This window comes from Eschrichtius robustus, chromosome 10, assembly GCF_028021215.1.
Source record: "Eschrichtius robustus isolate mEscRob2 chromosome 10, mEscRob2.pri, whole genome shotgun sequence".
NCBI lineage: Eukaryota > Metazoa > Chordata > Mammalia > Artiodactyla > Eschrichtiidae > Eschrichtius > Eschrichtius robustus.
Window position 1 is genome coordinate 87,171,165 of NC_090833.1, and position 16,212 is coordinate 87,187,376.

A 16,212-nucleotide genomic window follows, 5' to 3' on the forward strand; every position below is an offset into this window, starting at 1 on the left:
TAATAACAGAAAACTTCCCTAACATGGGAAAGGAAACAGTCACCCAAGTCCAGGAAGTGCAGAGAGTCCCAAGCAGGATAAACCCAAGGAGGAACATGCCAAGACACATAGTAATCAAACTGACAAAAGTTAAAACAAAGAAAAAATATTAAAAGCAACAAATAACATACAAGAGAACTCCCATAAGGTTATCAGCTGATTTCTCAGCAGAAACTCTGCAGGCCAGAAGGGAGTGGCACGATATCTTTAAAGTGATGAAAGGGAAGAACCTGCAACCAAGAATACTCTATCCAGCAAGGCTCTCATTCAGATTCGACAGAGAAATCAAAACCTTTACAGACAAACAAAAGCTAAGAGAATTCAGCACCACCAGACCAGCTTTGCAACAAATGTTAAAAAAACTTCTCTAAGCGTAAGAGAAAAGGTCACTACTAGAAAGAAGAAAATTATGAATGGAAAAGCTCACTGGTAAAGGCAAGCATAAAGTAAAGGTAGGAAATCATCTGCACAGAAATATGATATCAAAACCAGCAATTGTGAGAAGAGAGCACAAATGCTGGATATTGGAAATGCATTTGAAATTAAAAGACCAGCAACTTAAAACAATCTTGTTTATATATAGACTGTTATATCAAAATCTCATGGTAAAAGCAAACTGAAAATCTACAATAGATATGCATTTCTTTAAATGTAAATGTATCAAATGCTCCAACCAACAGACACATACTGGCTGAATGGATACAAAAACAAGACCAATATATATGCTGTCTACAAGAGACCCACTTCAGATCTAGGGACACATACAGACTGAAAGTGAGGGAATGGAAAAAGGTATTCCAGGCAAATGAAAATCAAAAGAAAGCTGGAATAGCAATACAGACAAAATAGACTTTAAAATAAAAACTGTTACAAGAAACAAAAAAGGACACTACATAATGATCAAAGGATCAATCCAAGAAGATATAACAGTTGTAAATATATATGCACCCCGACATAGGAACACCCCAATATATAACGGAACAGCCATAAAAGGAGAAATCTACAGTAACACAATAATAGTGGGAGGCTTTATTTATTTGTTTGTTTGTTTGTTTATTTTTATTGGAGTAGAGTTGCTTTACACTGCTGTGTCAGTTTCTGCTGTACAGCAAAGTGAATCAGCCATACGTATACATATATCCCCTCTTTTTTGGATTTCCTTCCCGTTAAGGTCACCACAGAGCAGAAGAGAATTCACCGAGTAGAATTCCCTGTGCTATACAGTGAGATCTCATCAGTTTTCCATTTTATACACAGTAGTGTATGTATGTCAATCCCAATCTCCCAATTCATCTCACCCCCTCTTTTTCCCCTTTGTATCCATAAGTTTGTTCTCTACATCTGTGTCTCTATTTCTGCTTTGCAAATAAGATCATCTATACCATTTTTCTAGATTCCAATAGTGGGGGACTTTAACACCCCACTTTAATCAATGGACAGGTCATCCAGACAGAGGATCAATAAGGAGATACAGGCCTTAAATGTCACATTAGACCAGATGGACTTTATCGATATTTATAAAGCATTCCATCCAAAAGTAGCAGAATACACATTCTTCTCAAGTGCACATGAAGCATTCTCCAGGATTGATCACATGCTGGGACACAAAGCAAGCCTTAGTAAATTTAAGAAAACTGACATCATATCAAGCATCTTTTCTGACCACAATGCTCAGAAATTAGAAATCAACTACAAGAAAAAAATTGTAAAAACACAAACACATGGAGGCTAAACAATATGCTACTAAACAACCAATGGATCACTGAAGAAATCAAAGAGGAAATCAAAAAATACCTAGAGACAAATGAAAACGAAAGCACAACAATCTAAAACCTATGTGATGTAGCAAAAGCAGTTCTAAGAGGGAAGTGTATAGCAATATAATCTTACCTCAGGAAACAAGAAAAGTCACAAACAACCTAACCTTACACCTAAAGCAATTAGAGAAAGAAGAACAAACAAAACCCAAAGTTAGTAGAAGGAAAGAAAACATAAAGATCAGAGCAGAAGTAAATGAAATAGAAACGAAGAAAATAGCAAAAGTGCATGAATAAAAGCCGGTTCTTTGAAAAGATAATCAAATTAGCGAGACTCATCAAGAAAAAAAGGGAGAGGGCCCAAATCAATAAAATTAGAAATGAAAAACAAGAAGTTACAATGGACCCCACAGAAATACAAAGGATCATAAAAGACGACTACAAGCAAGTATATGCCAATAAAACTGACAACCTAGAAGAAATGGACAAATTCTTAGAAAGGTACAAACTCCCAAAACTGAACCAAAAAGAAACAGAAAATATGAACAGACCAATCACAAGTACTGAAATTGAAACTGTGATTTTAAAACTCCCAAAAAACAAAAGTCCCAGACCAGATAGCTTCAGAGGCAAATTCTACCATACATTTAGAAAAGAGCTAACACCTATCCTTCTGAAACTATTCCAAAAATTGCAGAGGAAGGAGTACTCCCAAACTCATTCTATGAGGATACCATCACCCTGATACCAAAACCAGACAAAGATACTACAAAAAAAGAAAATTACAGGCCAATATCACTGATGAACAGATGCAAAAATCTTCAACAAAATACTAGCAATCTGAATCCAACAATACATTAAAAGAATCATACACAATAATGATCAAGTGGGATTTATCCCAGGGATGCAAGGATTTTTCATTATCTGCAAATCAATCAGTGTGATACACCACATCAACAAACTGAAGAATAAAAACCATATGATCATCTCAATAGATGCAGAAAAAGGCTGTGACAAAATTCAACACCAATTTATGATAAAAACTCTCTAGAAAGTGGGCATAGAGGGAACATGCCTCAACATAATAATGGCCACATATGACAAACCATAAAAAGAATTAAAAAGAATGAGATTATGCCATTTGAAGCAACATGGATGGACCTGGAAAATTATAAATGATCACATTAATAATTTTTATATTGATTACATATTTAAATAATGGTATTTTGGATATACTGGGTTAAATAAAATAATCATTAAAATTAGTCTCAACTTTTTCTTTTTACATTTCTTCAAGCAGCTGCTAGAAAACTGAAAATTATCTATGTAGAATGTACTTTGTTTCTATTGGACAGTGGCATGCTATAGCATTAGATATAAATGACCACTCATTCCTTCTTAAAATGCTGCTGCTTTTCTCCTTCTTCTTCTTGGACTCCCCCTTTCTAGTGTGCAGTGTAACTTATTCTTCCACTCACTCCTTAAATGCCAGTGTCTCCCAAGGTTGTCCCTAGGCCCTTTCCCCTCCTCACACTAGGTACTTTCCTTGGGTGATCTCACCCTCACACATGGCTCCCACTGGTCCTGTACCCTGAGGACTGTCAACCCTCTGTGCAAATCAGCCCCTCTCCTGAAAACACTAAGTTCAACTCCACCTACACCTAAGTACACCTGCACTTAATTTGCCGTTACATCCTTACATATTTACCTTATTAATATCATAAATCTGGTCCTTCTTTTCCATTTCATTCAGGCCTTCATGATTTCTCACTTTTATCACTACAACTGCTTCGAAAGTGCTATCCCTGGCACCTTCCAAAGCAACTTCCTTTTGCTGGTAAGTTTCTAAAATTCACACCTGGCCACATGATTTCTCTATTTAAAATACTTCGGTGGTTTCCCCACTGCCTTCAAGTTAAAATAAAAACTTCTTATAATCATACATAAGGCTTTATGGTTCATCATCAACCCTATAAAATCCCAAGCTCAGGGATATCTAAGCACCTGCAGCTCCCTGAACACAGCATTTGCTTCCTCACCACCATTCTTTGCACATGCTCTTTTTGCTGGCAGGAATATCGTTCCTAAAACTCTATCCCTGTTCTCTTAGTCATCCTTCAAAACTCAGCTGATATATCATCTCTCCCAGGAAACATCTCCAAACCATCAAGTCTGAACAAGTGTCCCTCCTCTGCGTCACCACCACCCCTATACACAGCTCTACCAATAACCTGATGACACTGCCCTAGAATGACCTGGTTACTAGTCTGTAAACTCTCTGAAGGTAGGAATTAAGTGTTTTAACTTTACCTCCCTGTGCTACACTTAATGAGTACCTATTTATTAAATGGACACAATATTAAACAAGGGAAACCCACAGAATAAACTGCAAGGCTAGAAACTTAAAACTAGGCTAATATAAGTCACGAGTTAAATGAAGAAAGTTAACCTAATCACTCTAAAAACACTTTATTAGATGGCCTATTTCTGGACTTAATGAGCTAGCCAATAAAAATATATATCCTAAATAATCACTAAAATAGCAAATACTCAACAAAAGCAATAATTTAAAAAATTGAAAACTAAGTATGTTATTCTATTTATATAGCCTTGTTTTTCATACCTTTTCTTCCCTAATTCTACTTATCAGTTCCTTCCTTCAGCTCTTTAACTTTCCTTCCAGTTAAATGTTGCATTTTTTCCTTCCCTCGCCCAATCCTTTTCACTTCTACTGTCCCTCCAATTCTTCCTTTAATCTAACAAAAATACAAATACTGTCTTTGTCATCTCTGTCAGCAATTCTGTATAAAACAAAGGAATGGTAAAAAGCAGTGAACGGAATGATATCACCAGTCAGATTGGTAGACAAAACCATATGCATTAATCTGGGTGGTTGGTTTCGTAATACTAAGCAGCTAATCTAGACCATATGCATAGTAAGTGCAGTCTGACAGGCATCAGCAAGTCCTTGAGGTTACTGCAGCAGGACAGTGGGGGGTAAGAGAAAAGACCAGCCAACTTGCTGGTGGTGAGGGCAGCTACAGCACAGCCTTACAACATTCTCCTATTTGTGCCCACCATTCAAGAGGAAGCAGACACAGGGGGAATTCAGGAAGCTGTCAGCTATCTGGACTAGCACGGTCAGATAACCGATTTGACGGTGTTTGCAGCATTAGCCAACCAGCCCTAGATGCTAGTCTGAGCACACTGGCCAGGGTACCAACTTTAGGACACAAAATAAAGACTGCTGCTCCCTGGGCACTTCTGAATTTTAGTTTTACTACAGAATAGATTCTGAGAGAGGCAGAGAAGTACCTGAAGAGAAATTATGTAAGTATTTAAAGTAGGTTGGTAGGAAGAAACAATTGTTAGAAGGAAGGAGAGTACATTCTTTTAATTACCTGAGAGTAACTTTCTAAAACCACTCAACATTAGTTCTTGCAGGCATGGGGAAGTTCACCCTGAGGACCTATCTCTTAAGGAATTCACAATCAAACAAAAATGAAATCCCCTGTAAAGCTTTACAAGTTTAACAGTGAAGGATGTGTTTGAAAAAGTTTCTGGACTGTCAAAGCAGCACCTTTATTGAATTCAAAGCAGTATAGTGCAAGATTTACTTTTACCCGTGTCCAGGAGTTAAGTTTCGATTCTCCAGAATTCTGTGGATCTTTCTTAATCAGACAACACAAGCACCATATTAGGATTTTTTGGCTTTCATCTGAAAAAAGGAAAACTAAAATGAGTAGGTTTTATCAAACAGAAAGAAAAGATAATCAGTAGAAAATTTGTAACATTATATACTAAAGGAAATATATTTATTATATTTTAGGAAAATCACAAACTACTAAGTTCATAGAACAAGCATCCAGGACCATGTGTGAAACTTTGTGGTTTTTTTCCTTCTTGTGGGTTCAGGATCACTTATGCTTAGCCCTTGTGAGGTCAATTCTCTTTCTGTCACAGCAGCAATTTTTAAAGCCAAAAGAGAATGATGGAAAGAACTAAAAGAACTAGCTTTTTCAAGATCAGTTCTTTATTTTATATTCAAACCATTAGTAATTTCAACCTTTTTAAGGCAGTATCACTGCTATAAGCAGTAGTCGATATTTCTGATTTAATCTAATTGGCCAAAATACCCCCACTTAAATAAATTTAACAAAAAGAATTGTTTTAAAATACATTCTTTTTAGTACCAAATGGTTTGGATAAAATAGAAGCCTTTTACATGCTCCTAATTCTTTACTCTAAAATGTAAAACTTTACTAAATATGTGATAACAATGCTGACCTTTGAAATCTATTTGCCTAGAACATCTACTTGGTAAGCCAGTTTCTCTTTCCTCCTTTGGTAACTAAGTCCATTCAAGTTGGAGATTCTATAACACAACTGAGAAGCAAAAATGAGACCTAAAAACCGAAGATGTCAGTACCTGAACTAGAACCAAGCTACTATGGACTTTACCACAAGGCCATGGAGGTGACACTGAGGAAACCCAGCACCTGGAATCACTCCTCTGCAGGATCACCTGATGCTCTTTACTTTGTTATCTACTGCAATTTCATAAACACAGCATTTCTAAGGGCTTCATTAACAAGAAATAAGGAGAATACAAACTACAGTAAGCTATCTCGGCATTTTCAACCACAAACCAAAGGACCCTGATAGTAATTTTAAATCCATTTTCCCCCCATAAACTTAGGCTCTCCTAATAACTAACATCTCTGAACAAACTTTATCAGGGGTTATCCTGAGGGATATTCCTATTTTTCCTAGCTTTTATGAGCTCAAATACATCACTGGCTTGCCTGAAATCAGTTCATTGCAAGAATCACATAATTTAACCGCTGGAGATCCTAGGGTTCTTCAGGTTGAACCAATGCCCCTGATTAAAAATCTGACTGTTGTACTTTCTATGTTTTAAATATCAGAAGAAATTATAACTATCTGCATGTCACAAGTGTGACAAACACATCTAATGATATGCTTATGTAAGCAGCTTCCCATGTTATACAGAATGCAACCTGATGGGGAGCATTTCCAAAAATCACTCACCACTAAAGAGAAAAAAGACAGAAAATGTTAGTTATGGAGTGTAAATCTAAAAGAATCCAAAAGATAGGAGTTTTCCCCAGATGTTGAGTGACTCTGCACATTTAGTTCAACAAGCATATTATTTTTTACTTTTCTCTCAAAAAGAAAAAGAAGAGCAAGAGTAACTTGCCCCCAGCCTTTATTTCTTTGCCCAGAGTCAATGCACTGAAATGCACTACTAATGAGCTTACTTTGTTTTAGGGATTTAAAGATGCAAGCCATCACCTATTATTCATGAATGCCACCAGCACTGTCTACAGGGGATGGCATCTGTCAGGCTCCTCCCTAGAGGCTCAGACATCGGAGCTGGAGCACTGGGGATAGAAAACTGCCTGGGATTCATCATGCAGACAGTCATTAGTGCAAAGCACTCATCTAAAAATGAGTGTAAGGGAAAGGAATATACCAACATATATTTGCCACCTAATATTTTATTTTTTGATATCTTGAACTGAAAGCTCAAATGAAAGCTAAATTAATTCTTTAAATTAATTCTATAGTTTAAAAGTGTGATGGCAGCATTTTTTTTAGACAATAAATATTTGTTTTAAGCTGCCAAGTTTGGAGGCAAACTCTCACACAGTAATAAAAAGCATGAGGAAAACAGGTTATAGCTATAATATGTTAATCATGAGTTCAGACCTAGAACCTACCAGCCAGAACTCCAAGGAGGTGAAGGCAGTAATTTTATGGAGAGAACACCACTGAATAAAAGGTGTTTTTTCCCTTTCTATTACCTCTTTTTTCTCTTCCCTTTGTAGAGTCTTTTAATTTCCAAATCCTTCCTCGTCCTCCTTCCTTATTATCCTTATTTCTGATCCTATTCTCATTTACTTACTTCTTTCCTTGATGGAAATTGTTTACTTTTACTGTACTTAAAAAATAATTTTGATATTACAAAACCATAAGAAAAGATCCTTTCCTGGAAGAAAGTGCCCAACTAGTGAAACAACAGTGGCAACACAGGCAAGATTTGATTACTCATGAGTTCTGTGCCTGTCAGTCTCCTCTACGAGCTCAAAACCAAATGCATACCTCAAACAGGAAACTGAAATTTAATGGGCAGTTCAAATGGTAACACAGGCATTTAAACAGAAAGAGATGGAGAATTTGTTTCTGGTTGATAGAGGGGGCCAAAGTAATGGAGATTAGGTGCTAAGGAAAGATCACAGACAGATACAAGTCTAAATCCACAGGGATAAATCAGTCCAGCCTCTCACTTTTACAAATAAAGAATCGGAGACCCAGTGAGTTCTGTGGCTTGCCTTAGAAAATCCTATCTCATCTATTTTCCTCCAAAAGTCAGCACCCGCAAAACCTCCCCTGTGAAACTCTCCTTCCCCTCAGCAACTTATTCAAAGCTCCACAGTACCAACCATCATCCTGACTCTGGCTGATCTCCTTAGGTTTCCTTTTTCCCTGACTGGAAGCTCCTAGAGGGCAGAAATTGTGAGCCATGTTCTCCTAGGGCTTGACATTAAAAAAAAAAAAAAAAAAAAATAGTGACTATATACATTCACATGAAGCTGGCTGGTGGTAAAGCCAGGACTGGAACATTTCAACCACAGTGGTACAATCCATGGGGGCAGATCATTACAACAATATGGGCTTTAGAGGAGTAGGATCCTGGATTTTATTAGTTGTATATTCTGAGAAAAGTGACATATTAAGGCTAATCCATAAATACCTATCCTGCAAGCCTATCAAGAACTCAATTAGACCCACTATGCAATCCATAGAGAATAGTGCTCAGCACAAAGTGAGCAATGCCCCTCATTCTACTTCAATTCTACAACCCAAACTTTCCCACATTTTAACATTTCTCAATTAAGGATGTGTCCCAAATCCACTAGGTACACTTAAAGGGCATATTATTTCTTTTTTCTAAAAAGTGGTTATTCAACAATCCATGAAGTATCTAACAATGAGTGATGCCTTTAAATGGAGGAAATCCAACAGTTTCTTTTCCTTTCTCCTGCCATCAACAGCATTGGCCTAGCTCAATGTTTTTGACACTTTTGGTCACGACGTATAGGTGGATTGTAAAATCAGTTTTAGGTCATGAAAACCATTTTAAAAATGGTATAGTGAATATGAATTGCGCATAATAAAAGCAAGCATTTTTCCATGAAATGTGTGGGTGTATGTGTATAACTGTATGTATGCATATATACACATGTATAGAAAATGTATTTCTGGTCAAAGGTTTTTTGAGAAACACTGGCCTAGTTGAAATATATAAATTTAGGGCAGGTAAGCATGGCCCTGGTAGGCAAACACAGTGATGGCTTTGCCATTTTAGATCAAGAACTTGAACAAGCTAAGTGGGTAAAGGAGGAAGCGTCAACTTAAGGGGGAAGAGGAAGCAAGAGGCATTAAGTGAAGAGGAAAAGGAATAGAATGAAGATGGGGGTGGAGCCAGTAAGTTTGAGTATATGCAGTGCACCCATGCATGTATGCTCATGGAACCAAATGCAAATGTTGTCCCTTCCCCACCTAGTTCAAGCTCCTTCTAATGACTTAGAACAGGCTAGGAAAGAGATACTGTATAATTCTCTAAACATCAAAAGGGAATATTCATATTATTTTTGATTCTACTATCATTATATTATGCAATTAGTCTCTGACTTTAAAAATATGAAAAGTAAGTATTACATTAGCTAACAATATAGTCAAATCAAGGCAATAAACCTCCACTATATACCTTCAGATGTGCCTATTCACCCTCTGCTAAGCTCTGGGACAACAAAGAGAACTAAAACCACAGTTCCTGCTCTTGAGAGGCGTTCAGTCTTCCAGGGCATCAGACAGGCAAACCAACAATTATATAGCAGGGTAGTAAGTGTTTTAATTAAGGGAGATACTGGCAGCTATGCACACACTAAGAAAGGTTCCTAACTCAGCCCTAGCAAGGCTATTTCGAAGAAGATTTGAGGACATGAGATGAGAACAGAGTTCCAGGCAAAAAGAACTGCATGTCGCAGGCCCAGACATCAAGCACTGTTAGTAATTTAAACTGTCTACAATGCATGTGGTATAGCTGTGGAGGATTAAACAGGAAATGAGGCTAGACAGGTAGGCAGAAGGTCAGTGAAGGGACACCTCCCCCAAAGTATCCCCAAATTCCTCTTAACCTTGGGTAAAACCAAACTGTCACCCCTAAATAATGGCAGAGCCATGGCAGGATTCAAACACTGAAGAATTTTACACATGGAAAACGGCGTGTGAGTTAATATGAAATTGCAAAACAAAGAAATTATTTCATTATTATAACCATTTTACACTGAATTAAAAATGAGGTTATAACAGTCATCTGGGAGTTTCTGCCCTCTAATCAAGGAGTTCTATTCTCCTACACATCTGCATGTATGTGTTTGTTTGTGTGTGTTTATCTATATACACATACACAAACATATATGGACAACAATAAAGGATGCCTTCTTTGTAATGGAACAAGGAATATATCTGATAAGTTGTTTCATGAAAAATAAGAGAAAGGCTTATATTATAATTTAAAGTTCTGTGTTTTGTTAAACAATGCAAAGATTAAAATTATCATTAGAAGTTTGTATTTTGAGAGGACATGCTTTGGATTCTTACCATATGCTAAGATAAAAGGATTCCAGCAAGTTTTTGCCAACAGTTGACCAATTGTGGGGAATCTTTCAATAATTGCATTTGAATCCTATAAAAGAAAATTATGTTTTGGTCAGTAAAAGGACACTACACAACTCAGAAAAGCCTGAACTGCCATTATAGGTTGAGGGAGCTTGAATGTTTCTTGTTTAGCATATATTTTAGAAAAGTAGGGGGAGAAAAAGGTTAGAGAAGATCTTTAGGTAAGTAATTCTAATAAAGTTTAACAAGCAATCACCATACTTCATCCTTAAACCAGGCCACCAAAACTAAGAAGTACAACAAGTTTAGGTAAAATCAATATTATTGCAGAATTAACTTTATTTTACTCATATTTAAGTCAAGAAAGGCCACTTTATCTAAAAAATAACAAAGACTGCATAATAGTGAAAAAAAATTATAGGTGATTAATATCTATGTAACACCATATGTTCATCCTGGGGTTTTTTTCTAACATAATAAGAGAAGTTCCTGAGTCAGCTCCAGTAGCACTATCTCAAAGAAGGTTTAGAAGGACAAGAACTCTGGAACTTGTAAAAAGAAATAAAAGCAGCCAAAGCATATAGATATATATCTCTGTTTATTACTATTTTGATTACTATATGCTAAATGACATCATACTTGTCTGCAACGACCTAAAACCTGACACAAAAAACGATCAACCAAATAGAAAACAGCTTAAGATTAAAAAATACACTTGCTGTTGTACACTTGGCCCTTTCCCACTTCTTTACCTTTCAAGAAAGTTAAAAAATAAGACCAAACTGGGCTAACATGCACATAAGCTGAAATGATAAGCATTTCCTACTGCTGAAGCAATAAATTCCTCACATTTGTCTGAGCATCAAGGTCAGTCTTGGACTTTCTGGAATCACTTTAAGGTCAAGTTACAAAGGCTCATTGCCAAAAAACAATTTTAAAAGTTAGCATTAGTTGTTCATACAGACAGTATCTTTTCTTCTACTTTCTAAAGACATGTGAACTCATATCATCACTATGAATTATTCTTCAAATTTCCTACTTGCTTCTTTGATTAAGGAAAGAAAAGTATAACACAAGAACACCTACATTAAATGACAATTTTGCTTTTCATTTTGAAATTAGAAAATAAGTATAAACAAATAATATTTTCATATTATGAAAATACATTAATTCACAAAAATACCTATTGCAATGAAAATAAGAAATCTTATGTCAAAATGAAAAAATACCAAATTTTGAACACAATAACTTATACAACAATAGTGAAGACACTCATAATCTTAATATCCACAAGAAAAGTCCACTTAAAATATTTATAAAGAAGAGATCTTAACATTTATCATCTCTTATTAGAGCCCACTTTAGAAGAGGGCTGAGAAAAGAGTAAGCATTTCAGCAAACCCTTCAATACTTAAGAGATACAAAGGCCTTTAAAAGAAACCCAATTATTACCTGACAAGTGTCAAAGTCTTGTTTATTTAAAAACAACTTGATTGGTCGGGAAGTCTCATGTGACAATATAACTAATCAAGAAAGAAAAGACTGAAGTCATAATGAATCAGACACTAGGAAACCACATCCTGTCTGCAATATTTACAGGTAATTTGCCTGTCTAATCCTTCAATACGTTAGGTCAATACCACAAGTCCCTGGACTGCATTAAGGCTAATAAAATCTGGTAAAGAGTTCCTGATGTCACAAAATAACCTTATTATTTTGGTCCACTACTCACCATCTCTTTCAAGGCTTCATACAACTGCCTCAGGAACTCCTGGAACTGAGGCAGGTGAAGACAGGTGTCTTGTTGGGTTTCCAAAGTGGATGCCTGGTCCCATACGGAAAGCTTCTGCATCCAAAACTGAAAATCAGAAGGAAGGCCTACTGAATCTTGAGCCATCTCAGAAAAAGGGAAAAGGTGATGTACCTTCACAGTGGTTTGTCACACACTGAAGGAAACAGTGAACACACATCGAATCTATAAGAAAGGGGGAAAGAAATGAAACATTTAAAAAAGGATCTTTTATCAATGCCTTCATAACCACTGATGAGTGAAAGGATTACAAGGGACCAAAATAGCATGCCTTCTGTGAAGTCATCTTTGAGTTATTTTAAAATGTGTCACCCAGCTGTATCTCCAATTTTTACCATCTGAACTTTTTATCATGAGTAATATCATCACACTAAAAGTCATTATACCTCCACAGGCACATGCTAATTATGTACAAAAAGCACAGCTGATAATACTTTATATCTTCTTTTTAAGATTGAGCTATTTTTAAATGTTCTGAATATGAAGTTCATTTGAGTATTTTAATGTAATGGGAAATCAAAAACATCCATGGGAGTTTCATAATAGTCTGTGCCTAAGAAATGTTTTTGAAGTTCTTATGTTTTATATGTACTTCTGGCTTCTCATTTAGGTGTAAAAAAAATCTCTATGCATTACTGTCTAATGAATTTTCTTCCTAGTTTCTCAATTCTGAGAAAAGAGTAAAATAATTCATTCCACATGCACCAATTTGAACAATCTGCTTAATTTAGTTGATGACTGCTGTATATGCTTGGTCTCCATTCACAAGAAGAAATCATATTTTGGTAAAATAAGATAAACTCCAATTGTTGAGGAGATATGCCAGTCCTAAGTGACAGAAAATAAAAACTCATAAACTTGACTTACCACATCCGAAGTACATGTTAAAAAGAATAGTGGAGTTACATGCAGAGTGAGTGAGTACCTCAGGCAGAGATAGGTAAGTAAACTCCAGGTGCCTCACCACCATCCCAGCTCCTTGCCATCCACACCCATGGGAAGCATACTGGGCAAAGAAGGGAAGGCTGCTTCTCAACAGGTGCAGGCTTTTACAGACTCATAGTTTCCTGGGGCAGGGATGATACTCAGCTATCTAATTTCAAAAGATTACTCTGCAAGTGGTAAGTGAGTTTAAATCTTCAACAGCGATAATTAACAGATAAAGTGCTCCTAATTAAATGCCAATAACATCAACAATGGAGGTTTTCACTACTAAACAGGAAAATAAGAAAAAAAATAGGAAGATTGTACAATTTTGCTGCAGTGCAAAAAAAAATCTAGACCAGGAAGATGAATGTTTTAAAAGAGTACTAAAAATTTAGTTCTGAAAAGTACCATAAAATTTTTTAAAAGTTTAATTATAGAGGGAATATATGCATACTGTCAAATGGCACATACATAGTCAAAAATCTAGACGTCTGATTCCTCTTTCTCTATCTTCTTCATCCAAGCCACCACCAATACCTGTCAATTCTACCTCTAAAATAAATATATGTGATTTCATTTGACCTCATTCACTTCTCTCCATTTCCACTACTGCCATCTCATCCCATTCCTGTCCATTTCTTCCCTCGAGTCTTCTATCTGGTCCTACCTATTCATCTCCAGTTCATTTTCTACACTGTCAACAAAAACAACTTTCCCAAATGTAAATCAGACCTAGTACACTCCTGCTTAAAACCCCCTTCAATACATTCCTTGGAAGGAAATCTCAACCCCCTACAGAAAAGATACCGGCTCCTTACCAGAGTCTCCAAGGCCTTGTAAAACATAGCTCCAGCACACCCTCCCACGTCCTATGTTGCCTCTCCCCAGCTGACCAGAGTCCACTGCAGGCCTTTCATCTGTTTACCAACACACCAAACCCTCCTTCCAGGCCTTTCTGCTGATGCCTCCACAGCTCTGAGCACATCGGTTAATTACCCTGGGCATTTATTTGTTCACTCAGTTATTATTGCCTCTACCCGTACATGCATTCTCTGTCTTCCTTGAATTTAGCCCAGGCCTGGAAAATACTCAGTAAATGTTGAATGAGGAAATATTTTTCAAAGTATAGTTCTAAGCTAAATGTTATAACAAAATGCTTTTCCAGGTAGAGCAATTTAATTTTTAAAAGGTAACTCCCCCCAAAAAGAAATTTTGAAGGTATTTTTATGTCATCTATGTAAAACTTAATTATTAATATCCCATTTTATAAATATAGTAATAGCTTACATATTCATATAATTACTATGCTCTTGGCAATATATTAAATACCTTATGCATACTAGCTAATTTGATCCTCACAACAACCCTATGAAATGGGTATGTACTACTATTCTCATTTTACAGAAGCACAGACAGATTATGCAATTGCCCAAAGAAAGATTATGTAAAAGCCAAAGGAAGGAACTGTTAGTAAGTAGCAAAGCTATGGTTGTGGAATTTGAATTCAGACTTCAGCCCTGAAGTCTGTGCCCTTAAACAAAGAAATAAACTGAAGAAACAAAGTGATGAATTTCTAACATGTTTCATATGGCTCTACATGTAAGTCAGTTTAGATATTTGGGGACATCAAATTGAAGAACTTTTTGATAGAAGAGACAAGAAACTATTTTATTTTAACAAAATTAAAAACAACCTTTAGCTTAGCAATGGAAATGCATCTGATTGTTTTAAATGGAAAAAGCTTTAGGGATCATGCAGTGAAGTGGTCCTGGACGCTCTATTTCACAGCCTGTCTGGGGAGTGGGGGCAGTGGGAGTAGGGAGATGATAGTGGTTGTGAAACAGGTGGTGCCCTGGTTGTGATGGTAGCAGTGGAGGTGCTGCTGGCATTTACTGTCCAAGAGCCAAGGATGCTGAACACACTGCAATGCACTGGGACAGCAGCTCAAAAAGGACAATGGTCTTCCCCCAAAGGCCAATGATGCCCCTGCTGAGAAATGCTGACCTAATCTGCACACTCTGGAATGGGCATCTGTTGGTTTTGCCTGTTTACCATTCCTCCTCCATTTTTAGTTATAACACCTTGCTTTTCCTTTAGCAAAGTATCTCCCCTATATTCCCCAAGTCTTGGTAGGTCCATTAATCAAGGTACCTATGCCATCAGTCAAGGGGTGAGATGATGATTCAAATTAGGCAAACTAGACTCTCTACTGGGAATCTGAATCTTGAGCAGATTGCCATAAAGGTGGAACTAAGTCATTCAAAGATTCTCTTAGTCTAGATCCCTATGTCATCTTCTTAACAAGGTATGACTTTTCAGCTTTCTCTTTAATTCCGTCAGCTACCCAGGGGCCGTCTAATAATTTTTTTTTTTTTTTTTTGCTTAAATTAACCACTATTGGTTTCTGTGATTTTCAGTAAAAGAACACAAACTGATATAGTCTGATGTTATACAGTATCGGAAACAAACTGATACCACATAGTGGGCTGCAGACAACAGACCTTTGGAGGAAGGAGGGGAATTTAGAACTGCTACTGGGCCAAGTCGGGTAAAATGACAGTGAAACTTCTGTTCCTATTAGGGAACTGGAAACCAGAAGTCCATGGAAGAAGAAGGTAATACAGATCAATGAGGCATCACCCTCACACAGGGGTCCTGAATCATTATACTCTTCTAGTAGGAATGGCCAAGTGAAACCACTTGACTATCAAAAAAAAAAAAAAAAAGTCACACATCTGATGACTTGCAGAGAACCTCACTCCCCAGCTGAGGGGCCAATGGGTCTTAGTCAGTGATATTAGGCTGTCATAAACATAATCAAATGGTGACTCCAACTCAAGGTGTACTTTTAGATATGAATCCTAACTGGGGTAAATTAATACCACCCTTGCCACCTAGAATACAGTTACGAAGCTGGTAAATGCATTTCTCCATGGGGATAAACTGAGGACATGAGAAAGCAGGTGACTT

The 16,212-nt window shown here is 36.7% G+C and overlaps 1 protein-coding gene across 6 annotated transcripts in view; it reads right to left on the reverse strand.

The window, feature by feature from the left end:
• The window catches only part of FANCC (FA complementation group C), a 272,443-nt gene that overhangs the window by 174,184 nt on the left and 82,047 nt on the right, over positions 1 to 16,212 (reverse strand). For 3 of the 6 annotated variants that reach the window (XM_068553564.1, XM_068553562.1, XM_068553563.1), the window contains 3 exons: positions 12,238 to 12,480; positions 10,488 to 10,572; positions 5,420 to 5,514 (listed from right to left, as the gene is read on the reverse strand). In XM_068553564.1, the coding sequence (XP_068409665.1) occupies positions 5,420 to 5,514; positions 10,488 to 10,572; positions 12,238 to 12,402 (345 nt within the window). In that variant the 5' untranslated portion in view covers positions 12,403 to 12,480. The remainder of the gene's footprint in view (positions 1 to 5,419; positions 5,515 to 10,487; positions 10,573 to 12,237; positions 12,481 to 16,212) is intronic. The other 3 variants (XM_068553567.1, XM_068553565.1, XM_068553568.1) reach the window with 2 other exon arrangements.